A 25,310-nucleotide genomic window follows, 5' to 3' on the forward strand; every position below is an offset into this window, starting at 1 on the left:
AACTCGATCAGTCGTCAAGCACTCTGTGGCAAGGGCTTAGACCAGAGGTGGTAACCATTGCATTTGCTCACTTTTTGTTTCCGCCTGTGGCACTCCCCGCAGGTTGTAATCTTGCGTCTCGGTCTGCCTGCCCAAACGTCCATTGTGATGTTGACGAGTTCGCCAGGGCAACTAGACGTTGGATATCCCGTAACTTAGATGTGCCAAAGTTGAATACAATTTGCTGTTTCGCTACTAAGGTGGGGGGAGGTCGGCAAGCCTTGGCAATAACCCCGTTAGGTTGATATTTAATCTTCGCATATGCGTTTTATGGTGCTACTACATCCACACTTAGAATAAATCGCACTACCGAGTTTTACTAACCAAACTCGCAAGCCATGCAATCCCCCTTCATTGTTTTACAAGGTGGCATGGTTTATCATACGATTTTGCGGGTTGCAGCAGAAAAATATTTAGAAATTGACTTATACTCTAAGAAATGATTTGAGGGCTTCCAGAGCAACCACCCCTCATTGCGAGATTGAAAATACTGGACCTTCTCAGGCCCTTCCACGGCAGTACCAAAGCGGCAAAGCTTGGGAGGGATCATTGAAGTGATCAATCGCGTCCGCTATGATGGAGAAATACTCTTATCCAGCACTTCAGGACAAGTCCTGAGGATCACGAGCCCGCTGGACTAGCTAGAGTAGATATTTGCTCCGCCTCAAGCACTCAAGATCTTTGTCCAGTCTTGCTTCTTGAGATAATCCTCCGCGGTCTCGAGGGTGGGGGGCGACTTCAACTAGTTGCAACGTAAGTAGCCGCACATAACAACGGTCAACCAAATCCAACTTACATCTCGAGGATGAATGACGGTGGGATCATCCCTGCCCTCGTATCCGAATTCGTTGAAGTAGTCAAAATTGTCCTTAATCTCGACTTGCAAGTCCTTCGGAATGAACAATTCGAAATGCTCCTTCGGTCTGAGAATGGGCTCTGCCTTGAGCCCCGTAACCTTCGTAAAGATCGAAGTGACCTCTCGTGTGGTCAGCCATTCTCTATAGCCAATTAGGTTCCGTCCGGCAGGTTCCTGGAGAAGAGCTTTGACGATGGGACCCGAATCCTCTTCGGCGACGATGTACGGGAGCTTGACATCTGGATCCGCGGGACAAACGAACCGGACTACTCCATCCGCATTCTGACGGATATCAGCCATGTTTGAAGATAATGTTAGAGGCGCATCTTTACCTTGGTGGGTCGGCCCATGGGCCAGAAGCGAAGCAGATGAAAAGTGGGCGTCGGTTTTGAAGCCGCTGAGTGGCCGTCTCCAGGCCCTACTCATTGGTTCAGATCCAAAGGTGAAAGGTCGGGGGAAGTTAGCTACCCATGCTAAAGACCCGGCGAGTGGGATTGCTCAAATGAATGTGACAGGGCTGAGGGGAGGCGCAATAGTCACCGAAGGTGAGGGAAGGCATTTTAATCTATTCGATGCCAAATGGACGAGGTTCAAACCGGAGGGAGCAGTCCCGGGGTTGAAGCTGGCTTGGGGGAAAGGGATCGACTAGGTCAGAAAGGGCTGGGGCGATTTATGCAGCGGACTTTGTGGCCTAGACATCGGTTTTATAGCAAAGTGTACAGTCGTTAACGTCATCACTACTAGCAGCCATCTGTGGTGGATCTATTTCCGAGGTGTAGTATTCACACATCGCGTTACTATACCGAGCCACAGCGATAAAAACACACGCCGATCCCTTCATTCTGTGCGACATCCTCTGACGAGCAGAAAGAGGAAGCCCTGGAAGGGCATAGCTACTTCCGTTAAGAAATCTCCCCGCGTCGAGTTGAGAGAACAAGAGAGACTCCGGTCTTCTAGACCCTGAAACCGCTCCTTCGTTGCCTCATCAATGCTCCGCCGTCCTCATACCCTTCCAACTACTCAGTGTCCATCCCAAGACTCCCAGAAACTGTTTGAAAAGGCCATCTGAGTCAGAACAAGCGGGATCCGCAGCCTTGATTGCTTCCTTTGCATCTTGCGGCGGATAAATCAGCTTCTGATTGACATACTTCTTGACCTGCTTTGCGACGTGGCCTGTGATCTTAACCTCCCTATCCCAGCCATTTGCAATCATCGCGCCCCATGATCCAAGATCGATACAGCAGTTATACTCCGGCTGGGAGTACGCTATCATTGGTTCGCCGAGGAGGGCTGCTGCTGCATTATGGCCTGAGAAGCGGCCGAGGATGTTGGCGTGCTGGCAGGACATCAAGGCGGCGTGGCCTTTTGTATCGGCGATGGCGTGAGCGGCGTCGCCAGTGGCGAAGACGTGCTTACAGGTCGGAACGCGGAGATATTGGTCAACGTGAAGTCGGGAGAGGGGGTCCTTGGTTCCGCGGATTTGCTGTGTGAGGGGTGTTGCTCGCATACCGGCGGTCCAGACGACTGTCCTTGTTTCGATGCGCTCACCAGAGGCAAGGGTCACACCGCTGTCATCAATGTCAGTAACTGCGGACCCCAGCTTGACTTCAATCCGGAGGTGTTTCAGGGCCTTCGTGATGGTGGGACGAGGCCCTGCTCCCAGCTCTGGTCCAAGATCTTGCGCGCTTTCAACAAGGACGATGCGGACGTTGTCGATGTTGCGAAGCAGTCTCGGAAACTCTGCTGCAAGCTCAATACCAGTGAAACCGCCACCACATACGACTACAGTATCGCGAGCTTTACTTTGCGGAAGTGATTTTAGGCTGTTGAGATGAAACTCGAGTTTGCCCGCAGAAGTCAAAGAGTCGATGTCAAATGCATACTGTTCAAGGCCAGTGACGCTCTTTGGTCGTACGACAGCACTTCCAGCTGCTAGAATGAGCCGGTCAAATTCAATATCGGACTCATCACCTGAAACGGATCGAACACGGACCGTCTGTAACTGCGTATCGATGGCCTCGGCGGTGCCCTGGAAAAAGCCGATACCAGCAGACTTGAAGAGCGGTCCGAGAGGATGATTCATCCCTGAGGCGTTGGCTTCGTAGAGGCGTGGACGCATTACTAGCGATGGTTCCGGGGCAATGACGAGGACCTCAATGTTTTGCTCCGTGTTGTGGAGGTTGATGAGTCGCTTTGCTGAGAGGGCGCTCCATACCCCGGCGAAACCGGCGCCAATGATGGCGATTCTGCATGACATCTTGTTTTCCATGATTTGGAGTGATAGAGAATTGTTTTAGGATTGTTGTAGGCCTGAGATGAGTTTGAGGGAAATATGTCAGAGTTGATAGATGTTATTGTGAACTGGTCGTATGTGCGGCTTGGCTGTGATTGCTATATCTCCAGACTCTTTATATCAGGAACTGTCTCTCACCCGGCATTCTATTGTACATATCCCCGAACCCGCATTCCCTATCCGCGCCTGCCAGCTCGGGCGGGTTTTCCACGTGGGGTACCCGGACCCACAAAAACGATTACACGGATACCCGAGTTGCCGGCCTCCGCTCAAATCAAAACTGAAATTAACTCTATTTTCATGGCTACCATCAGCACTAGCCAGAATCATGAATGAATCCTTGATGATACTTTCGTCGATCGGGCTTGTGGACCATGGAATGGTACGTATGTGCGTTAAACTATTTTCCAAAGTAGGTAATCCCTCAGATTGTGCTGCAAAGCGAACAGCTAGCCTAGCATGGCTTGGCATGCATACGACAAACAAGAAGTTTCTCCTGCGGAACCATTTCGTCCAGATCGGGGATGCGGTACGACGGTCTTTTGGCCGACCCAGCTGCCGGTCCCATTCCTCTTCTTCCCAAATGTCACCTCGTATCCCCATTCCATGACGCTTCCGTCGTTTCACGGGCTGTCTCTTGGCAGGGGCACCCGTTGGGTCTGAGCTTTACAAACTCCTTCGTAAGAGCCATTATTATCACTACCTCCATAAATAGCTCACTAATGTCGTTCTTCGGACTCCCATTACATGCAAGTTTACTGGGGCACCTTTCTTCTTTGGAGTGTCGCACCTATGTCTTGAAGCTCGAGGCGAACTGGGCCGTCTACCCAATTTCAACTGTGGAGTGCCAGTCCACGGTTAATCAGACCTAGGCATTTATTATAACTGCAATAAGAGACTCTTCTTAGTCCTATACCGTAGCTATAATAGTCATTTTAACTCCCGGTACCTCCTATTACTAATTAAGCTATGACCTACTTCATAAGTCCCGTTCCGTTATCCCTCAGAACGATCATTTCCGTTAAAGTACAACCCGATCCGGTCCGTGCATGCTGCCTCGAGTAACTTCTCGGGTTTAATGTCTTAATTATCGAGGCGTAGGTTGGAGATGATTTAACTGTTTGGTGGCGTTGAAATGATTGGACTTCAACGGGGGCCGCCTACTCCGCTTAAAGGAAGGTAATTCCGTTGCTAAAAGTCCCTGTCTAAGATAAGGCTCGGAGGAGGAGGAGGCCCACAAAGCTAACTGCAGAGCTAAACTTGAGCTTAGTGGGTTTCAGTCAACTATTTGCCATATTTGGTAATTCCTCTTGAAGTCCGGCTAAGCGAACAGCAAGCCTAGCTTGGCTTGGCATGCATACGACAAGCTGGATCCCCTAAGACTAGTCGGACCGCTTCTGGCGCCTGGGGCAGCGCAAGCAGACGTTCTGAGAGATTTGACCGTTTCAATCCACCTGATAGCATACTCACTGACAAAACCTTCCCGGCGCTCGGTGAATAACCCACCATGAGGTAAGCACTAGATGAAGCTCTTGGCTATGGCCTTGCCCTAAAGAGCGGAGATTAACGTCCGCCGTCCAGAGGCTCACACATAACATGAATCAGTCCTTATATACGACTACTCTATCACCAACCTCTGGAACTCCATGTCAGGATTTCAGTAAATTTTCAACGCGCCATGGGACTTCTGCACGTTGCCATTGCCCTCGTGCCACTTTCGTGGATGGCCTCTAATCTTTGGGCGCTTTACCTCAACTACCAAGCTGCCCGTGCATCGGGCTTGCCAATTTTGATATGCCCGTTCGACCCAGAGAATGTGAGGGCCGTCACGATTTCCAGTTGGAAAGCGCTTTTCTTAACATTCTTTAGGTATTCTATATGATCATTAGCGTCCCCCTGAGACCGGTGTTTGAGCGCATCTTGCCCGCGGCTTTCTACGACGCAATCAAAGTCACTATATTCGGCTGGGAGTTCAGGGACAAACATGATCTCCACGATAGGCTTGGACCTGCCTTTATTCTTGTTACGCCTGCCATAAATCAGCTTCAGTGTGCAGATCCCGCCATGGCGCAAGAGATACTTGCACGGAGGAAGGATTTTGTCCAGTCACCTACAGCATCCAAGGTTATGAATTTTTTAGGGGAAAATATCGTCACGGTTGGTTGCCTTTCCTTTAGTGTTATCATGGCATGTAGAACCAGCTGAATCTAGGGCATCACGGCATCAATGAACAGCGGTTTGTGACGCATCTCTTGGCAAATGGTAGCTAATAGCTATGCCTTGGCAGGCTGATGGAGAATCCTGGTCAAGACAACGTCGCATCGTTGCACCGAGCTTGAACGAGCGAATCAGTCAAGTCGTCTGGAAGGAAAGCGCGGAACAAGCAAGCCAGATGGCCGGTTTCATGCTTGCCATGCCCAAAGGCGAGTCACGCGACACCATCGAAGGACTTCGCGTTATTGCCATCAACGTTCTCGGCCAAGTTGTTTATGGCCAGCCGAAGCCCTTTGGACCCATGGAGCTACCTAGGGACCCAGATTCGAGCATGTCATATGTCGATGCGATCTCGTTGTGCATAGAACAGCTTGTTGTGGCTGCTCTGGTACCAGCAAGACTCCTGCGCTTGCCAGTGATGCCCAAAACACTACAGACGGTTGGGGCGGCACTGCACAATCTTCCGAATCTTACCAAGAATATGCTGCATCAGGAACGGCGACGGACTGCCTCAGGAGCTGGCGCCCCTGATAATATCATGAGTATGCTCGTTCGCCTGTCAGACCAAGAGAAGGTCAAGGGGCATGACGAGCTACTTGGTAGAGCAAGTCAATATCTCACGGAGGATGAAGTTGCAGGAAACTTGTTTGTCTTTACTGCAGCGGGCTTTGATACAACTGCCAACACCATGGCCTATGCTGTCACCCTGCTCGCCGCATACCCTGAATGGCAATTATGGATACAGGATGAACTGGACCTCGTCCTGGGTGCCGACAAACGAAGCGATGTGCCCGAGTATTCCACGACTTTCCCGAAACTAACGAGATGCTTGGCCTTGATGGTAACTCACCTCCCGCCTCGAGCTTGTCTGTCGACCGAGCTAATCGTCTCGATACTAGATTGAAACACTGCGATTATTCCCGCCAGTTATGCACATCGCTCGCAGCATCCAATCGACACAATCTATCACAGCAAATGGTAAAACCTACCACATCATTGGGCCTTGCACTGTCTATATTAACAGCGCCTGTCTGCACACATACCCGTCCATTTGGGGAGAAGACTCAACCTCATTCAACCCTTCCCGGTGGCTTACTCCTGGCTGTACAGTAGAAAACTCTCAGCTCATCACTCCAGAGCAAAACTCATTCATCCCATGGTCTGGTGGCCCTCGAGTCTGTCCTGGCAAGAAGATGTCCCAGGTAGAATTTGTGGCCATTATTGCGACGCTCTTTCGGACCTGCCGAGTTGAGCCAGTGGCGAAGGGGGCAGAGAGCATGGAGCAGGCGAGGGAAAGGCTGGTGAGCCTGATGCAGGACAGCCAACCGAGGCCGACGTTGCAGATGAACAGGCCGAAAGAAGTGCATTTAAAATGGCAGAGGCGATGAGAGATTACCCGTGGTGAAAGCCCCGGGCTCAAAGCCCATGGCCCCAAGTCGAGTCCGGCAGTTTCTGGAAGAACAAACAATAGCGGAGAGCGACATGTCTCTGAATGAGCCATGTATTGGCCCCTATTTCCGTGTCGTTCCCTGTTTCGCTACAGATTTAGTTCATCCAATATCTACCTGATCCGCATCCTCTGCAATGGAGAACGAAGCAATGGCTTTCCAGCAGGCTTGACTCGGCCATGCGAGAGCGCACATCGATGCTCGTAACCTCGCGTTTAGTTGGGAGGGTTTTCAAAAATCCAAATCCTTTTTGCTGTTATATATAATAAAGAAGTGGGCTGAGTCACTGGTCACGAAAGCATCCATACATTGGCCGTTTGAGAGTGCATGTGTTAGTATTCTTTTGACTTCTGACGCTGGGAACAATTGGAAGCACCTACCTGCGCGGCTGGCAATTGTAAAGCCAACAGCGTGGCGAAAATGGGTCAGGGGAGCGCTGTCTTGTCTCCAATCGCCCGCCCTGTAGCAAACCTAGTTCTAGTTTCTCCGTTTGGTAAGCAGGGACCGCTTCTTCGATGGTTGGGGTTATTGATAACAACGTCTGTGTTCATGGCATTGGATTGTCTCCAAGTACTCTCGCACCCCATCCACCCGCTCGGTTAGTCACTCTCGATAGAGGGACGCAATCCCTGCTGGGTCGACACTCGACGGAACATGCTCCTTTTGAACGCAGATCGAACTTACGCATAGCCAAAGCTAGCCGTTGGTTCTCATAATCTCCTCCCACAGGATCATATATGTCAAGACATCCCACGAAGGTTAGTATGCTCACAATCAGCCAGCTTATCGCCTGACCACTCGAAACCTTGATGAATGCAATCAGCTACCTAGCTTAGCGCTTTTTCGGGATGAAAAGGTCTTTGGTACTTACGGGGACTTTGACGACTCGGCATCCTCGCGCTCGTCAGTGAAGAAATCTGGCCGTCTCTTTCTTGATGGATCCCGTGACCATGCTTCTTTAAGATCGACGTTCACCGTTGATCTCCTATCCTCAACAATCTGTGCTTTGAGCTCTGCGGTTGAGAGATTACAGCAATCCCTATTGCATCTGACCTTGATGATTGAAATCCACTATTTTGCGCGACGATCATCTTGCCAGGCGGAACAACCATTGCGAGTCTGCTTGATAATCTTAGCAAGAGCTCTGCCGTCCTTGAAAGCCCCCACTAACCTGCGGTGCGAGTCCCAAGATCTCATTGAAATGTGGCAGAGCTCAAGACAAACGCCACGCTCCTTCATATGTTGCATCACGTATGGATGCTTAGCAAGCGCAAAGCCGTGTCAAATTCCCTTCGACTGGTCGCCGTCCGCATCAGTCCCCATAGCCAGGGTCTCGCCGCAGTGGAAAAGGAACGGAATGTCGATGCCTTCGCGTTAGAAACCGCCGTGTGCCGGCACTTGTTCTCGACACACGAACTTGTTTGAAGACAGGAAAGCCTGAGTCATATGCCATAAAAGGCGAGTAGGAAGGTAGAGAATGTTGTGACTGAGCTTGTAGACTGGCTGGAAGAGGTGCCGGCTGTATCGTTTGTGAACTGTCGGATGTCATATTCTTTGCCGCGCGGCTGTTGAAGGCTTTGCTTGTTTTTGACTAGGCCTACGTTCGTTGATAACTGGATAGTCCACTCTCTATTGTAAAGCAGGTTCAGCAGCAGGCAGTCGTGCGCGGCCACGCAATAATTGGACCATAACGCTTTGGCAACACGGAAATGTTTTGGGTCCGAAGAGCGCCTCGCGTAAGGAATCTCAGCTTGGGAAGATGATACGCTTAGTGATAATAAAAAAAAATCACAGTTCAAGCCGGAGGACTATTGAAAAAGATAGATATTGTTATCATCTCTATTATATAAAGTTAATAAGTAAATTTAATAAAAATAATAAAAAAAACTAAGAGGCCTAATAAGTATATAAATATAAAATAAATAAATAGGCTAATAATAGAGGTGTCTAGACTTAGGCAAAGAGGGGAGTAATTCTAGAAGGATACTAGTTAACTAGATAAGAGAGTCTTAATAGAAGTGGCTTCCTACTAAAGCAAGAAGAGGGAACATCTGTATGCCTTTGAGGAACGAAAAGGTTCTTTCTTCCGTGCCCTCTTTCGCGCCGACCTTTGGTAAGCTCGAGCCACCAGACGATCCGTGCTCAGCGGCTGCACCTCAGCCATAGCAACAAGCCACAGCCCGATTCCGTTCGACACTGGTGTCTGGTCTTGCACGGACCACCAGGAACAATTTCTATGCACTGCGGGGTTGCAATGGTGCTGAGCAAGTTTGCGGGGATCTTTGTAATCACGGCCTCCACAACAGGACTGGCAATACGAGAGAGGCATGGAGCCTACATAATCCAACAATTATCGCCACTGTCACTGAGAAGCCACTTGTTGGAGCTCGAAGATTTCGCGCGATAACGTCGTTCGCCTAGATAAGAGTTGCAACCAGGCGATCTGCAACAATGTCGCCCGCAACCCAGCCAGGTTGCGATCCTCCTGGGGCTCTGATTACCTCTCTCCTCATCTCCAACTTTCATTGTCCTAGTTGTATTCCGACCATACGCAAAGCGCTGCAGAGGTCATTTATCCGCCACATCAGCTGGATCTCGCCGAACCTTGTCACCTCAGTAGTCACCGTCGAGCATGACGCGATCGCCTCCACCACCGATATGAAATCGGCGCTGGAAGAGTTCGGATTCGAAGTGTCTGCCATGGCCACCTCCCCTAGCACACCTGCTGCAACGGGGCAGCAAGACCCTGGGGCGGCGGAAACCGCAGAAGATGAATCCTGGCACACCTTCAACTTGGTCGCGTGGATTGCCTGCTCTGCTGCCTCCGGCCAGTCTGCGGCCGACCGGGAGCAGCGGGCCAAGGTTCATCTCCAGAGTTGCGAGAAGTGTCAGCTGTTGAAGCGGAACGGAGAGACGCCTGCGGTCGAGGTGGATATGTTAGCTGCACTACAGCCCTCGACCTCGACGGCCCTGAACAGGACTAGCGAGGCCGATGGAGCGGCAAAAGCCTCCTCAAAACGCCTTGTCATCGCGGGGACCACCGGAGAGGTGATTCCAGAGGGTAGACGGAGAGCAACGCTCGCAGTCCGCGGCATGACATGCGCCGTCTGCGTCAATGCCATCACGGACGAGTTGGGCCGGCTGGAGGGGGTTGTGGACGCAGTGGTGAGCCTTGTGTCGAATAGCGCGACGGTCACGTTCGACGGCGGCAATGCTCGGGTGCCGCAAATTGTCGAGGCTATTGAAGACTTGGGCTACGAGGCGACCGTGGACAACGTCACCAACCTTGACGAGCAGGGATTCGAGGGAATCGTCGCCACCGAGGAGCGCATCGTCGATATCAAGCTGGACGGCATCTACTGTCCTCAATGTCCGTCCCGCGTGGCCCGCAGCCTAGCTGGATTCCAGCGGCAGCTTGCCATTGTCGGCATGCCCACCTCGGTACAGAATCCTGTCATACAAGTGCGCTACCTGCCCGACGCGCCGGGCTTCACGGTACGGCGCATCATAGAGGCCATCGAGGCAAGCGACGAAGCCATCAGAGCGTCCGTGTACCATGCGCCGACCATCGAGGAGCGCTCGCGGCAGATCAGGCGCCGCTACCAGCGGCAGCTGCTGTACCGTGTGATGTTAACAGCCGTTATCTGCATCCCGACCTTCGTGATCGGCATCGTGTACATGAACCTCCTGTCGGACTCTAACGCCGGGAAGAGCTACCTGATGGCGCCACTGGTGTCGGGCATTGGTCGAGGGCAGTTCGCGCTCTTGGCCCTGGCAACGCCCGTGTACTTTTGCGCCGCAGACGCATTCCATGCCAAGGCCATTAAGGAGATCCGCGCTCTATGGCGGCGCGGAAGCCGCACACCGGTGCTTCAGCGCTTCTACCGCTTCGGTAGCATGAATACGCTTATGTCGCTGGGAACCACCATCGCGTACGTCGCCTCCGTTGCCCAGTTGATCGCGGCCGGTGTGAATCACACGACTGAGCTGAGCAACGCGGATCTCTACTTCGACTCGGTCGTCTTCCTTACCTTCTTCATCCTGCTGGGGCGCGTGATCGAATCCCTTAGTAAGGCAAGGGCTGGTGACGCTGTTGAGATGCTGGGCAAGCTCCGCCCGACGACGGCGATGCTCGTTGAGCGGCTGAATGGCGGCGAGGAAGGGGACGAGAAGGTCTCCGTGGTCCAGGCTGACCTGCTCGACTTGGGCGACCTGGTCAGCGTGCCGCACGGCGGATCCCCGCCCGGTGACGGCACCCTTGTCCGCGGCGACAGCACCTTTGACGAGTCCTCGCTCACTGGTGAGTCGCGACCGGTGCGCAAACGGGCACACGACCAGGTCTTCTCCGGTACGGTCAACAAGGGCGCCCCTGTGCTCGTCCGCATTACTGGGGTTACTGGCCGTTCGATGCTGGACCAGATCGTAGATGCTGTACGAGAAGGGCAGACAAAGCGCGCTCCGGTGGAGCAGATTGCCGATGCCATGACGGCCTACTTTGTACCGGCTATTACGCTGACAGCCATCCTGACCTGGCTGACGTGGATGTCGCTCGGCTGGGCCGGCCGTCTGCCCGTCGACTGGCTCGATGTGACGTCTGGCGGCTGGGTGGCCTGGTCACTGCAGTTCGCAATAGCCGTGTTTGTTGTCGCTTGCCCGTGCGGCCTGGCCCTCGCGGCTCCTACGGCGGTTTTTGTGGGCGGTGGCCTGGCCGCACGCCATGGCATCCTCGCCAAAGGGGGCGGCGAGGCGTTCGAGAAGGCTAACAAGGTCGATACTGTCATGTTCGACAAGACGGGTACGCTAACTCTCGGCGGCGAACCGAGCATTACGGACGCGGAGTTCTACGTTGACGGCGACGATGCTTGGAAGGCTACCCTGCTTGCGGCCATTAAAGCCGTCGAGGAGAACAGCACCCATCCCGTTGCTAAGGCTGTCTCCTTCTACAGTGCGTCAGAGGCTTCTAGCAGTGTGATCATTGGCAATCTCAATGAGATCCCTGGCAAAGGCATGGCAGCAACCTGCTCGAGTTTAGCCGCTCCCGACGCCCAGTTCGAGATTCTTGTTGGCAGCGAGGCTCTCCTGGCAGATTTCAGCGTAGATATTCCGCAGGCCGTCACCACAATACTGGAGAGGTGGAAAACGGAGGCAAAATCCATTGCCCTGGTCGCCTATAAGAGAATGTCCTCTCCGGGGACTGGAAGCCCTCCGAATCACCCAACGCCGCACGTGCTCGCTGCCGCCTTTGCCGTCTCTGACCCGATCCGCCCAGAGGCGCCAGCCATCGTGCATGCGCTGCACGCGCGGGGCGTAGCCGTGTGGCTCCTGTCCGGAGACAACGTACTAACGGCGTCGGCCGTCGCGGCTCGCGTGGGCATCCGTGCCGATCGCGTCGTGGCCGGCATGCTGCCGACGCAAAAGGCGGCGGCGCTGGAGCGGCTCCGCCGAGGAACGGAGCCAGGGGGTGTTTGGACCGGGGCGCCGCGCCGCGTCCCTGTCATCGCCATGGTGGGCGATGGAGTTAACGACGCGCCCGCGCTGGCGGCTGCCGACGTGGGCGTGGCTATGGAGTCCGGCGCCGACGTGGCGCTGGGCGCCGCCGACTTTGTGCTGCTGCTCGCGGACCTGCGCGGCGTGCTTAACCTCCTGGACCTCTCGCGCGCCATCCTGGGACGCATCAAGGTCAACTTCGCCTGGGCCGTCGTGTACAACGTCATCGCCATCCCCATCGCCGCCGGATGCTTATACCCCATTCCAAACAATGGTCAACACGTGCGCCTCGACCCCATCTGGGCCAGCCTGGCTATGGCGCTTAGCAGCATCTCGGTCGTGACTAGCTCGCTGGCGCTGAGGAGCCGGATCCCTGGGCTGGGCTTTCGGGTCAAGAAGATTGCGGATGAGATTGCGGACATGGCTTGACGATTGTTCGACCTGCTCTGGTCTCTGGTCATGTTCAAACTTCTTCATAGTCTACCATTTTCACTCCCAGTCAATTGACCATACTTTTGCTCACGCAGCTTATATTGTGGAATCTAACAAAATGTAAACCAATGTCTGTGTGCAGCGTCCCAAACCCCTGAAAGCAAAAACTGGTTACACGCAGACGCCACCATCGCCTGTAATCACCTGCCAAGAGTCTTCCAACCCCTTGAAAGGCGTAAGGTGCTCTTTGCGTACTGGGGGGGTACGGATCCAATCAAAATGGCTAAAATGCGCGATACTTGCTATCATACCTATTTTAGCCGAGAGTCAAAGTCCTCAAGTTACAACTCTTTCTAAGGCGATTCCTAGTTGCCATCTTGTACTAAGAGGAAGGTGGGGAAACAGGCCCACAAATACCTAAAAAGCACCTTACGCCTTTCAAGGGGATAAAGCTCAGTGCACGGCACCCACGGCCATACTCTCTTCTTCCCACCTTTCCCTTCAATTAAACCCAAGGCCGTTAGGCGATACCTACCCAGAACTTTATTACCACCTACCTTAAAGATAGTACTTAACAACATCATTCTTTCACAAGACAAGTGCTTGTGCCAGGCGCTTTGCCTTGAGGAACAAAAGGTTCTTTCTTCCGCGCCCTCTTTCGTAAACTCGGGCCACTAAACGGTCCGTGCGAGCTGCCTGCACACTCGAGCTTCACCAGGATTGACGTGCCACTGTGTTTGAGCCAAATACGCCACGCCTCAAACTCTCATTGTTCCAAGGAAAAAAATTTTACAATCTCAGAGACATCTTATACGCTTAAAGCTTCACTTAATCCTCTGAATCCGAAAGCCAACACCAGGCAATGGAATCCTCAGCGCGAGCGAGCTCGTCACAACAAAGAGACTGCTAAGGGCCATCGCCAGACTAGCCTAGACAGTGTCAAGCCGTATATGGCTGCCATGGCTCACGATAGGGTGGCCACCACAGGGACTGCGATGCAGTTGTACACAACGGCCCACCCGAAATTGAACTTGATCCGTCGGAACACAGCCCGAGACAAGTTCAGCAGGCTCACTACGCTGTGCAGGTCAGGATTGAGCATTGTCGCTGGAGGCGGAGGTCAACCGGGAGATATCCTTCTGGTGGCGCAACATGCAACGTCCTCGATATCTGGCAGAGATTTGCAACCAGCCTGGATTTCATCTCTCCGGACATTTACCTAACCAACTATACCAACACATGCGCCAAATATCGACACCGCATCCAACCGCTTTTTATTCCTGAGCAGCGACGAGATGCCTACGGAGCGCGAAGGACTTGGCTTGCAATCGGATCCCACGCAGCCTTGGGAACTTCTCCATTTACAGTTGATACACTCGATCCCACGATAAGTGCCTTTACAAAGCCGTATGGGCTTTTGTCGTCCGTTTACGAAATCATTCTCAAGGCTTAAGTACAGCCAGGGTCGATGAAGGGATTTTTCTTTGAAGTTCCCGAGTCTGGACCTGACACGGCCAACCCTATCGTATACCACTTCGGAGACTACGAAGTCACCATCGAGAGAGCTTTCGTCTTTGATAAACCTGGCCCGGCAAAAGGCATCATTATTCACCAATCCGGTGGCAAGTTTCTTCTGATTGGCAGCGGATTTTCAGTCAAGGCTCGCGCACTGAGCCCAGATGCAAGCTTCAATGGAATCTTGCGATTTGAAGAGAAGACGCCTGAAGGATGTAGCCCAGGGGAATTGCGGACTGTGAGGATACTCAACGGCGATGAGACGAGAGGAGGAATCGTTGCAACGATGCCGAACGACGACCCGGATTATGGAGATTTCCCCATCTGTGTGACGATTCCCGCAAGGACGAAGGTTGCTGAGGTGGAGTTCTATCACTTGAAGGAAGCAAAGTAGCGAGACAGGTGTACTGGCTCCTATATACAAACAATAAAATCTACTTCGCCTCTCTAATGATACGAGATAATGAAAGATTGGATGACTTTTTATTGTTTACGATCTTAGCACTTCAAACCCCTAGTTGGATAAGACAGCCGGAGATCGGTCCGGTTCACTTCGGCTGTCGGAAGTTCAATAATGAAGCTATTCAAACGTCATAACTATGATGACATGCTGGACTTCTGATGGCTAGTTATCTACCGTCGCCCAAAGAATGCCCGTGCCACGGCCTTGGTCGGAACCAGTTGTTCCGTGAGCCTGTGATGATAACTCGGAGAGCGACGACCCGAGGCGGCCTTATAACGATACTGTCATCGATGCGTCATGGTCAGCGGGGTCCAACGGTTATATATAGCCACGTTGCTCGCAGATTTTAATCAGACAAATCTCAACAAAGCACATCGCCTTAAGAAAGTCTTACTACTATCGAGTTATCCCCGCCATCGATAACTTATTTAACAATGGCTTGTAACTGTGGTTCTACTTGCAACTGTGGTGGACCTAGCGGCTGCACCTGTGATAACACTTGCGTGTGCAAGGGCGTAAGTACCTGAGCTCGAGGGAAAGTGTGGTAGAACAGATACTGACATGAAAAGAAATAAATATGCATCCCTGTCAAGGCGGGGCTGACCACATATGGCACTATTAGGCGGAGGAATTGTAGGATGAAGGCATATAGCCGCCTTGGAATGTGGGCTAAGGAGAGGTATTTATGCAAGCTTTCAATAGTAGGTAATAAAATGAGAGAGCTCTTGTCTTATTTCTTTTAAAGAAGAGTAAGTGGTGCCCTCTAGAGGCAGCTTTAGAAGTTGCTCTTCACATTCGGCTGATAGAGCAGATGCATCTCGTTTGTCTGACTCGGACGGAGGCAAAATTTCTAGTTCTGAATCTGTGTCCATGTTATCCCATTTCGAGTAATTAATAGTCATGGAGAATCATTTAATGCTGGCGAATGCGAGGTCCAAGTAGTAAGCTAGCGCCTATGCGCGCAAAAGGAAAAAAAAAATCTGGTCACACACAGACGCCACCCGCCCTCGTAAGCGCTTTTAAGCGCCTTACTTGTTAAGCTCTCAACTCGTTCCGAAAAGGCATTGGCGGACCCCGTAGGGGACCGGTCTCCTGTTGTAGTCTGTACGCTGCATAACTGCCACTAGGGCGGCTGGGACAGTCTATGAATAAAACAAACAAACAAACAAATAGGACCGGTAGGGGACCGACGACCGGTCACTCACTGGTCCTCCGTCCTGACGTCATGGTAAATTTCCCAGTATGGGCCATGTTGACGAGTAATCTTACAGGTGTCGACCAGGTGAAGGCCAGAATGACTGGTAAAATTCCAGTTATCCGCCAATTGTTTACCAGTCAGCGTAGATGGCTTTGCCTTGAGGAACGAAAGGTTCTTCCTTCCGTGCCCTCCTCCAGGTCCAAAAACCAAGCTTGGGCCACTAAATGGTCAGTGCGAGATGTCTGCACGGCAACCTGCAGCCCACGGTCAATTGGAGCGCCGCACAGGCTGTGGGCTCCCTTCAACAACACTGCCCGGCTAGCAAAACTCATTTGCATACTTGCTGCGTGGACTAGTTTAGGGACTGGAGGCAATGCATCATTCTAAGCCTGTCAATGCTTCAAAATCACAGAGCTTAAGTCCCTGAAAGGAGCGCAGTGTCTTGGGCGGAAGATGTTGAAATCACGGCCGCGTTCTCATGCGAAAGCAACACCTCATCTAATTCGCCACACGATGGATAACTGTGACCTCGAGCACAATGAAAACAACATAGCCAACCAACATAGCCACGCCAATCCAGCGGCAAAACCTGGCTCCAAACCAGACTGTCAGGGTCAAAGCTATCGTCGACCCCCAAAGAGTCACCAGTTCTGGCATCGTCACGTTGCCTCCATCCAGAGCACCCGTAGTGTCAACCATGACAATGCCAACACACAGCGACAGCAGGAAGATGTTGCTGCCGACGCAATTCGCAACGAGAATGCCAGGGTGGCCGCGGTAGCCGCTCATGACAGAGATGAATTTTTCAGGCAGCGTGGTGGCGATGGCGAGGATGACAACGCCGAATAGAACGTCCGAGATGCCAAACTGGTCTGTGATATTTGCCGCTGCTTGGGAGAGGATGTAGCCGGCGAGACAGATGGCGATGAATCCGAATAGTAGGTAGAGGCCATGATACCCGAGAGTGTGGCGTCTGCGGCGCCGCGACGGAACAGGTTGAGGTGTGGCTTCTGGGTGGTGGCCTGGCCTAGCAGCGCTCACCTTTGACCCGCGAGGGTTGATGAGCGGGTCTGTCTCTGTAGCCTCCGTTCTGCTCACGGCAATTCTTGCATCAGAACTGCTGTGGCGATCATTGTCAACGTCAGAGTCACTCTCTGCGTCGCTATCGCTATCGCTGTCGCTATCACTGTCGGAATCTTCGGGTGCGGTAAGGACCCCTCGGCCAATGGCCAGGCCTACGAGCAGAAGATAGATTCCAAATGTGGCGATGAGAACAGGGCCACACACCTCCCATATGACACGCGTTGGAAAATAGAGAATTGGTGTGACGAAGGTCGTCAGAACGAGTAGCACGAGCGAATATATCCGCGCGCTCCTGTCAAATTTGGCCGCCCTCCCCGTCTCAAAGGATAGCAGGCCGAGCGAGAAGGCGCCCAAGATATTGGAGATGGAGGCGCCGATCAGGTTTCCCATGGCTAGGGATGAGCGACCCCGCGCCAGGGACGCGACAACAACTGCCAGCTACGTTGCATTAGTGGCAGTTCGCAATAAAGTAAGCCGAACCCTTACCTCTTCCCACTCCCCGCCGGCTGTGAGGAGCCCAACGACGGTCTCAGGAAGCCCCGTACGACGCGCAACTACGGCCGTGTTATCGATGAATTTATCGGCCCCAACCTCGAGGATGAACAGGGCCGCTAGGAATGTGGCAACATTAAAAACAATCACGTCAGAGTCCGCCATGGTAGAGAATGGTGATGGGGATCGGGATAAGATGAATGAAGATGGCCAAGAAGGCGGTTTGAGGTGAAATATGTCGAATGTCAAACTGGGAACCGCTTTTAAATGTTTCTTCGAGCAGAGCGCGAGTCTCTGACCGTCGCGGATGACGTGTTAGATGAGACAGGACTGCTAGGATTGGCGAGCGGCGGCTGGGGTGGTGCAACTAGGCGGGGGTTTGCGTTTGGTAAAACGCCGGGCCGTTTCAATAGTTGAGTTGCCGTTAACTAACCATATCTATCGTGGGGTATTTGTGTGGAAACAAACCTGATGCACTTCGGGGACGGCTTTCTCTGTTTGCGTGCAGCAGATTCAGACTGAAGACGTACACCTTCTATTAATAGATATCGCTATAAACTCTCAGATTGGGTTTATGATTATATAGAGAATGATGACCTGGAGCAGTCTGCTTAGGTTGTTGAACAGCTAGTGCCCTCACTCGCTGCAGGCAGTCAATCTATATTGTCCTTTTCTTCCCGTATCTCTTTACTTCAGCGCTGGCGCTGTTTATTTTATAAAACTTTCCCCAAAAACGCAGTCCAGAGCGAGCAGATGGCCTCTCTCCGGATGCCACCAGCCAAACCCGGCATCTTTCGAACCACCTTGACTCGACTAGGCCTTTCTTACGACTCCTCTGAGAAATTCCAGGCCTCTATTGAGGCCGAAAGCCTTTCGGACGATGCGTCCATGTGGTCCAACGGACCAAACAGGATCGAAGACGAGAAAGACTTAGTGACAAAGGTGATCCATGCCGACGACGACCCTTCGCTCAATCCATGGACTTTCCGGATGTGGTTCATTGGTGAGTCCACTCCCAAATCATCGGCGGCGTTTAGTGATATTCATTTTTTGTAGGTATTGGCCTGGGCATCTTCGGTGCCATTATGGAGACGATCTACTTCTTTCGCCCTGTCACACTGGATGTGTCCAACATCTTCCTCGCCCTCTTGAGCTACATTTTCGGCACCTTCCTGGAGTGGGTTATTCCCAAAACAGGTTTCATCGGACGGTGGTTCAATCCTCACCCGTTCAATATGAAAGAACACGCAGCCATGGTCGTAATCGCCTCATCGGGGGCCCAGACTGCCCTAGCCGTCGAGGTCATTGCAGTCCAGAGGCTGTTCTACGACAGAGCGCCAAAGGTCCTCATCTCCATCCTGCTCGTTGTCTCCTCGCAGTGTGTCGGGTATGGCTTTGCCGGACTATTGCGCCGAGTCTTAGTATATCCCACCAAGATGGTATGGCCCAGCCTCCTGCCGATGAACACCTTGCTGGAAACACTCCATCGCAACCGCAGGGAGACAAGGAACCGCCTCCGCTTCTTTTGGTGGATCCTCATTGCCGCCTTCGTCTGGGAGGTCCTACCTGAATACGTCATGCCGATTCTGACCGGTGTCAGTGTCTTTTGCTTGGCGAAGAAGGATAGTATGGTCTTCACCAACATCTTTGGCTGATCTAATGGCAACGAAGGACTTGGAGTGCTGTCGCTAGGCTTGGATTGGCAGTTTATCTCCAGCAAGCCGTTGTGGATGCCGCTCGCGACCTTGACAAACAGCCTGACTGGGTATATCATCTGCATCTTCCTGTTCCTTGGCGTCTACTACGGGAATGTATGGCAAGCTCGAGACTTTCCATTCCTCTCCCAGCTTCTATTTTCTCAAAATTAGACGAGTTCCAACTACGTCGTGTATAACCAGACGGAAATCCTCAATGGCGAGAATGTCCTGCTGCCGTCCGCACTTGAAACCGAGGGCATTCCTTTCTTTGCGGGGACTTATGCCATGGTCCTCTTTACGACTAACCTTGCTGTCACTGCAACCGTTAGTCATCTCTTGCTCTGGAATTGGGATGATCTCAAGACTGGGTGCTCGTTCCTCTCGCCCAGCAGCATTCGGCAGCTGCTGTCGCCACGGTCATGGAACCTGAGATTCTGGCAATCTCGAGTCAACGGCAGCCGAGACATCGATAAGGAAAAAGATCCCCATTACCAACTAATGCTGGCATATCCTGAATGCCCCAGCTGGTGGTACGCCTGTATTCTCATTCTATCCGTCATCATGGGTCTCGTCGCCATATACGCAGCAAAGTCGACTCTTCCCTGGTACGGGTTCTTCACGAGCCTCGGTGTGGCTGGAACCTTTATCCTCTTTTTCGGCGCGCAGGTCGCATTTACGGGATACCAGGGGAACGTGCAGCCGATCGTGCAGATGATTGGGGGTTACCTCCATCCTGGCCAGCCGCTCGCAAACATGTACTTTACCCTCTTTGGGTACAACTCGGTCATTCAGGGCATCAGTATGGTGCAGGACTTGAAGTTTGGGCAGTACGCAAAGCTCCCGCCGAAAGCGACGTTCTGCGCCCAGGTACGCGGTACTCTTGTTGGTGCCGTTGTTAATTATATCATGATGGTCGAAATCACCACTAACCAGAGAGATATTCTCTTGTCCATCCAGGGTACTAATATCTGGTCCGGTCAAAACATTCAGCAGTTCAATTCACAAGTGCGTCACTCACTGCTGCTGCTTATCATGGACTGAAACTAATCGCTCAGGCAATTGCATGGGGAGCTCTAGCGAAGGAAATATTCTCCCCAGGCTCTCGCTATGGACTCGTACCTATCGGTCTGCTCCTCGGCTTCCTCCCGCCGCTCATCTTCCATACACTTCATCGGGCATATCCGAGAATCGGCTTCTCCAAGGTTAACATGCCCAGTATCCTCGCCTACGCAGGAATTCTCAGCGTTGGGATCTCGTCCTCCATGCTTTCGTACTTTGGAATCGGCTTCGCGAGCCAATTCTGGCTCCGTCGATGGAAACCAGACTGGTTCATAAAGTACAACTATGTCTTGGCGACCGCGCTCGATGGTGGCACGCAGATTCTTGTATTTCTCCTCACGTACACCGTTTTGGGTGGCGTTGGCCCAGAAATCAAGTTTCCCAAGTACTGGGGCAATAATGCGGATGGGAATTTTGACTACTGCATGAGAGACCCGGGGGCTGGTTCTGTGGCTGCGGGCCCGATAGATCTGGACGGATAACCGAGCGGCACGAGAGAGGTATTACAAGTCCAGGGAGATACTACGAGGAAGAAAGAACATATTACCGGTAGGAGCGAGTTGAGAACGAGAACAACCCGGACGGAACGGATTCTCAAGCTTATTATTACTCAATAACAACGAAGAAGCGAGGATATCGCGGCGCGGCGCTGCGTCATTCTGGCAGTATCCAAGCAGATTCATGGAATAGCCTTGTATTGATCTAGATCATCCTTAGCTAAGCATACCGTAGTTCCAGCCTCTTCTAGTGACTTATTACCCCAGCTTCGAAGGACTCGTATCCGGGAGGTGCTTCCAGTAACTCAAGGCTTGCGAGCTCGTCTACTATAACACTCTCAGCCCCAGTGCAACTTTGGTCGCAGAAAATTACAGTCCAACCACTAAAAGTGGCTAGTCGAATCTAACAGAGGCATTAAGAGCTGGCAGAGCGGAACGTCCTTACGGCTTTGAAGTTAACTCTAGCATGGATAAGGCTAGTCCATGCTGCGATAGCCTCATTTGCAGTCACCTGAAGTTTCTACCAGGACCCATGGCTGTTTTGTTGCCTTCTGACCAGTTCCGAGATTATAGCTCTTTGAGTGTTGCCTCGTTAAGAAGTTCCACCTTTCCTCTCCGGCGACTATGTAGTAAGAGCACCGTATTCGAGACGCCCTAAGCGACTAGCCGCTCTGTTGGTGGCAATGCTACCTCGGTTAGGACTAGTTGTTTGATGTCCCAAATGTTTCGTGGGGTCAAACAACAGTGCGACGAGTACTACCCCTTTCTTAGCCGGACTAAGCTGTTGGGTAGTCTGAGCGCCATCGTTTTGGCACTTGACTAGCTCAAGCGACAGTTTTAGAATTAGTTTAACGTGGTAAAAGGCTTATGCTCGCGCAGCTAAAAAAGGAAAAGGAAAAGTCAGGGGCTCTGACACTCAAGCACTCTTTCAGCAAGGAGGCTCATGATACACTATCTCAAACGTCAGGGGATGACGGAAGGCTCATGCCTCGACGACAATTAGTAGCTCCTACTGTCTATCCTCTGACTGCAGTTGACTTGAGGTATTTTTAGACGTCATGTCGTTTCAAGCCTTAAAATAGCTCAAACATCAGCGACAAGGCCGGGGCCTTTCTAGTAATATGACTTAGGCTCGCTACTATTGGCCAGTTTGGATTTTCGAACGTGCCATGTCCCGAGGGCTGTTAACTTTCATACATGTTAGGTTGAGTATAAAGGATGTAGTTTCTCTCGAGTTGGGACCCTCGATATCACAATCAACTCAGATCAATCAACAGTCCGAGTCTTCTCAACACTCCCCCATATTCTTCTCCCAATGCATCCCACATTATTTCTCGCTGGACTAGCTACAGCCCTTCCTGTTACCTTGGCGGAAGAGCTCCGTGCAGACGATGTACCATCAGCATGCACAACTATCTGCCAGCCCATTATCGACCTTACCAATACATGCGATATCGACCCCAACGAGACCGACAACGATGATAACAAAAAAAGAAAGTTGCGCCTCCGCGAAAGCGACGAGTCTGATGAAGAGGCTACCGAAGCAAACTGTGTTTGTACAAATACCAGCTTCGGCGTTGCTGCCGTAATGGCGCTCTGCGCGAGCTGCATGTCCCAAAATAGCCAGTCAACAGAAGGTATTGACTCCTAAAGTAGCACGTTCAAGTATGGCTACATGTAGATAGCTAACAGGCAAGCAATAGATGTCGATAAGATTATGTCGCAATGCTCTTTCACGTCTACTTCGTACGTGGCCTCGGCTACGGCCATAGTCTTAGGCATTCAGGTCGAGGCAACAAAGCCAGTCACGACTGGGGCTTCTGAATCTACTTCCACGAGTGGTGCGTCATCGTCCGCCGACTCCGCTACCGGTGGCGCTGGGAAGATGGCTGTGTCCATTATGGCTGCTGCAGGGGCCGGGTTAATATTCATGTTGCGATTGTAAAGAAGCCGACTACCTATTAGTTGCCTCGTTAGGAGAATTGATACGTAAAGTTTTTCAAGTTCACATGGTATCGGATCCTACGCGACAGGGCAAATAAGATTCCAGGCTGTAAGCCGCAGCGCCTACGCACAATATCTCACACACTAAGTGAGCCGCCTAACTATGGGACAGCTGGACTGGGCGCTTGAGTTACTTCAGCCATAGGAAGTGGCAGAGGTAAGATTTTCAGCTCGGAATCCGTAGCCATACTATTCTATCTTAAGCAATTAATAGTCATGAAGAGCAGTCCAATGTTTATTACCCGAGGAAGACTTAAGGTTTAATACTTAAAATTAAAAAGTATTAAACGATAGCGCACTCTGATTGGTCAGAGCAGCCCTACTAAAGGGGCTATGCGCTATTATATTACTGCATTAGGCAATGCCCTTATTTTTAGAAAAATAAGGCTCTTTTAATTACTGTTTTTTATACTTTAAGGTAACTATAGGCCCTTTATATAATAGTTGTAAGCCTAGGTAAGAATATTTCTTAGTAATTAATAAGGTAACCTAATATATAACTATCTTTATCCCCTTCTTAAGAGACCTTAGGGCTTTAAGGATTAACTCTAAGGAGCTATTTTAATACCTTTTAATTTAGTTTTTAAAATATTTAGACTAAGATCTAGCCTTAAGTATATTCCTTAGGGTCCTTAAGACCTAAGAGGTTAAAGGCTTAACTCCCTCCTTAATGTCACGACCCAAGAAACCTCCAGACCACGTGACTAGAAGGATCTATATTATCGCACTAATCAGAAACGGATCAGACTAGATCACGCCCTGCAGGCTATGATCCCCTTTGATCTAGTAAGTAGGATTATAACAGCTTAGGCCCTGTAAGTTATGATCTATTATGATCCGCCTCATCGCATAAAGTATATAGAATATACTTATTATACTCTCTTATATAGTAGCTACCTTAGTTATTAATATAACTTAGTTATACTTAATACCTTTAAGTATAATCCTAGACGTGACTTATATTACCGTTACTTAGACTATGCCTAGTACTCTCTGCTAATATAAACCTAGTACGACCGGTTTATCCCTTGGGAAATACATAATCGTTATATATTAATAGCTCTTATTTAGTAGTGCACTATATATTCTAAGTAATACTATTATTATGGCGCCTAATATTAGATCCCCTTTTACCTCTCGTAGTAAGCTGCTTATTACCCCCTAATAGGGATAGCCCGCGACTAAGCCAGAGGAACCTAATATCCTAATAGATATGGATAATAATGATAAGGAATATATTATCTTAGCCTTATATGAGGATAAGGTCTGTAAGCGTAGAAATAAGTATAACTACCTAAGTACCTAGTATAATAACCTCCTAGATAGCGCATATAATAACGCTAGGATTACTTAGGAATAACTAGTAAGTAGATACCTTTCTGCCGGCAATATAGCTAATACTTAGAGACTATATAAGTCTTTGTAGCGCATTAGATACTTATCTTAGGGTTATTTTAAAGGGCCTAAAGGGCAAAAAGGGTTCTAGCTTTAATAGTAATAATAGGTATCTTAGGTTATTAAGAATTAATTAATTAAGTAAAAACTAAGGTATTGTAACATAATTGGGTGGCATGCCAATTGAGCCAATAGACCTGCAAAAGATCAACCAGTTCTGGCACTTCGTGCTGGAACTGTGCCACACCTCTATCCATAAGGCCTATGGCTTGGCGAGGCTTTGCCGTACCGCTGCTTCACATATCCTTACATATTATTAAAACCTAGCCCTTAATAGGGTTATTAAGCTAGAAGACTATTACCCCTGTGAGTAATATTGGCCTTTCTTATATATGTTATTAGCCTTTATTATATATATGTGCTTATTACTTTACTTATTATTTGTTAAAGCCTAACCTATTTATGCTTAATATTAAGGAGTTAGAGTAAAGATGTATCTTATACTCGTATTTATATATATAGATCTATATAGATTTGATTATTACGTGAGAAAATGACTATGATATGATTATCTTACTTAAGTATAAGTAAAGATATTAATACTAGGACTTTGGGATGGTTTACTATTGGGTGGCGTATGGATGGATTGCGGAGAAAACATGGATTGTAAATTGATCTGAAGAGATAGATGTTACTTTATGTTAGTCTCTCAAAGTACAACTTACATGACCTGGATTTTGTTATTGATTTTAAGTATTGTATGTATTATAGTACACTCTGCGAAAGGTACTTAGGCTAATTACCCTGCGAGCCTTCGCCAACGGCCAAGGCTTACACGAGAGACAAGGCACACAAGTGAAGCTACAGTGGGAGGCAAGATGTATTTGCCCACCCTTCCGTACCACAAGCCCAGCTAACCCGATTAGGCCACCTTTTTGCCTCACTGCTTTTACTACGCATTTTCCTCCTTTTAATACCACACATCACAATGCCGCGAGGCAAGGAGCTATCGCCATAGCTTCAGGCGCGCCTTTGCGAGCTACGAGACCGCGGTTATTCCTTTCGCCAAATTCATCATTGCCATCGCGAAGTCCCTCTCAGCACGATTCATTACACAATAAAGTAAGAAGCCAAGCGC

The 25,310-nt window shown here is 50.6% G+C and overlaps 5 protein-coding genes and 1 pseudogene across 6 annotated transcripts, besides 1 other annotated feature; 4 read left to right on the plus strand and 2 right to left on the minus strand.

Moving 5' to 3' along the window:
• Positions 1–1,880: 1,880 nt before the first annotated feature.
• NCS54_00467500 (Pyr-redox-2 domain-containing protein) lies at positions 1,881–3,164 on the minus strand (the record flags this gene model as incomplete). The annotated part of the gene is made up of 1 exon (XM_053150204.1): positions 1,881–3,164. One exon carries the CDS (start codon positions 3,162–3,164, stop codon positions 1,881–1,883), a length of 1,284 nt encoding a protein of 427 aa, XP_053006179.1.
• Positions 3,165–4,866: 1,702 nt separating this feature from the next.
• NCS54_00467600 (Hypothetical protein) lies at positions 4,867–6,306 on the plus strand (the record flags this gene model as incomplete). The annotated part of the gene is made up of 3 exons (XM_053150205.1): positions 4,867–5,004; positions 5,058–5,366; positions 5,476–6,306. The coding sequence occupies 3 exons, from the start codon at positions 4,867–4,869 to the stop codon at positions 6,304–6,306; spliced, it is 1,278 nt and encodes a 425-aa protein (XP_053006180.1).
• A 2,995-nt stretch (positions 6,307–9,301) lies between these two features.
• On the plus strand, positions 9,302–12,766 carry NCS54_00467700 (Hypothetical protein; the record flags this gene model as incomplete). Its single annotated transcript, XM_053150206.1, has 1 exon — positions 9,302–12,766. One exon carries the CDS (start codon positions 9,302–9,304, stop codon positions 12,764–12,766), a length of 3,465 nt encoding a protein of 1,154 aa, XP_053006181.1.
• A 1,471-nt stretch (positions 12,767–14,237) lies between these two features.
• Positions 14,238–14,678, plus strand: NCS54_00467800 (Hypothetical protein; the record flags this gene model as incomplete). Its single annotated transcript, XM_053150207.1, has 1 exon — positions 14,238–14,678. One exon carries the CDS (start codon positions 14,238–14,240, stop codon positions 14,676–14,678), a length of 441 nt encoding a protein of 146 aa, XP_053006182.1.
• Positions 14,679–16,443: 1,765 nt separating this feature from the next.
• NCS54_00467900 (Hypothetical protein) lies at positions 16,444–17,685 on the minus strand (the record flags this gene model as incomplete). Its single annotated transcript, XM_053150208.1, has 2 exons — positions 16,444–17,466; positions 17,515–17,685. The coding sequence occupies 2 exons, from the start codon at positions 17,683–17,685 to the stop codon at positions 16,444–16,446; spliced, it is 1,194 nt and encodes a 397-aa protein (XP_053006183.1).
• Positions 17,686–18,339: 654 nt separating this feature from the next.
• On the plus strand, positions 18,340–20,758 carry NCS54_00468000 (annotated as a pseudogene). The gene is made up of 5 exons: positions 18,340–18,523; positions 18,577–19,146; positions 19,192–19,331; positions 19,389–20,222; positions 20,273–20,758.
• Positions 18,340–20,758: a sequence feature.
• Positions 20,759–25,310: the final 4,552 nt, after the last annotated feature.

Source organism: Fusarium falciforme, chromosome 3 (assembly GCF_026873545.1).
Source record: "Fusarium falciforme chromosome 3, complete sequence".
NCBI classification, from domain to species: Eukaryota; Fungi; Ascomycota; class Sordariomycetes; order Hypocreales; family Nectriaceae; genus Fusarium; species Fusarium falciforme.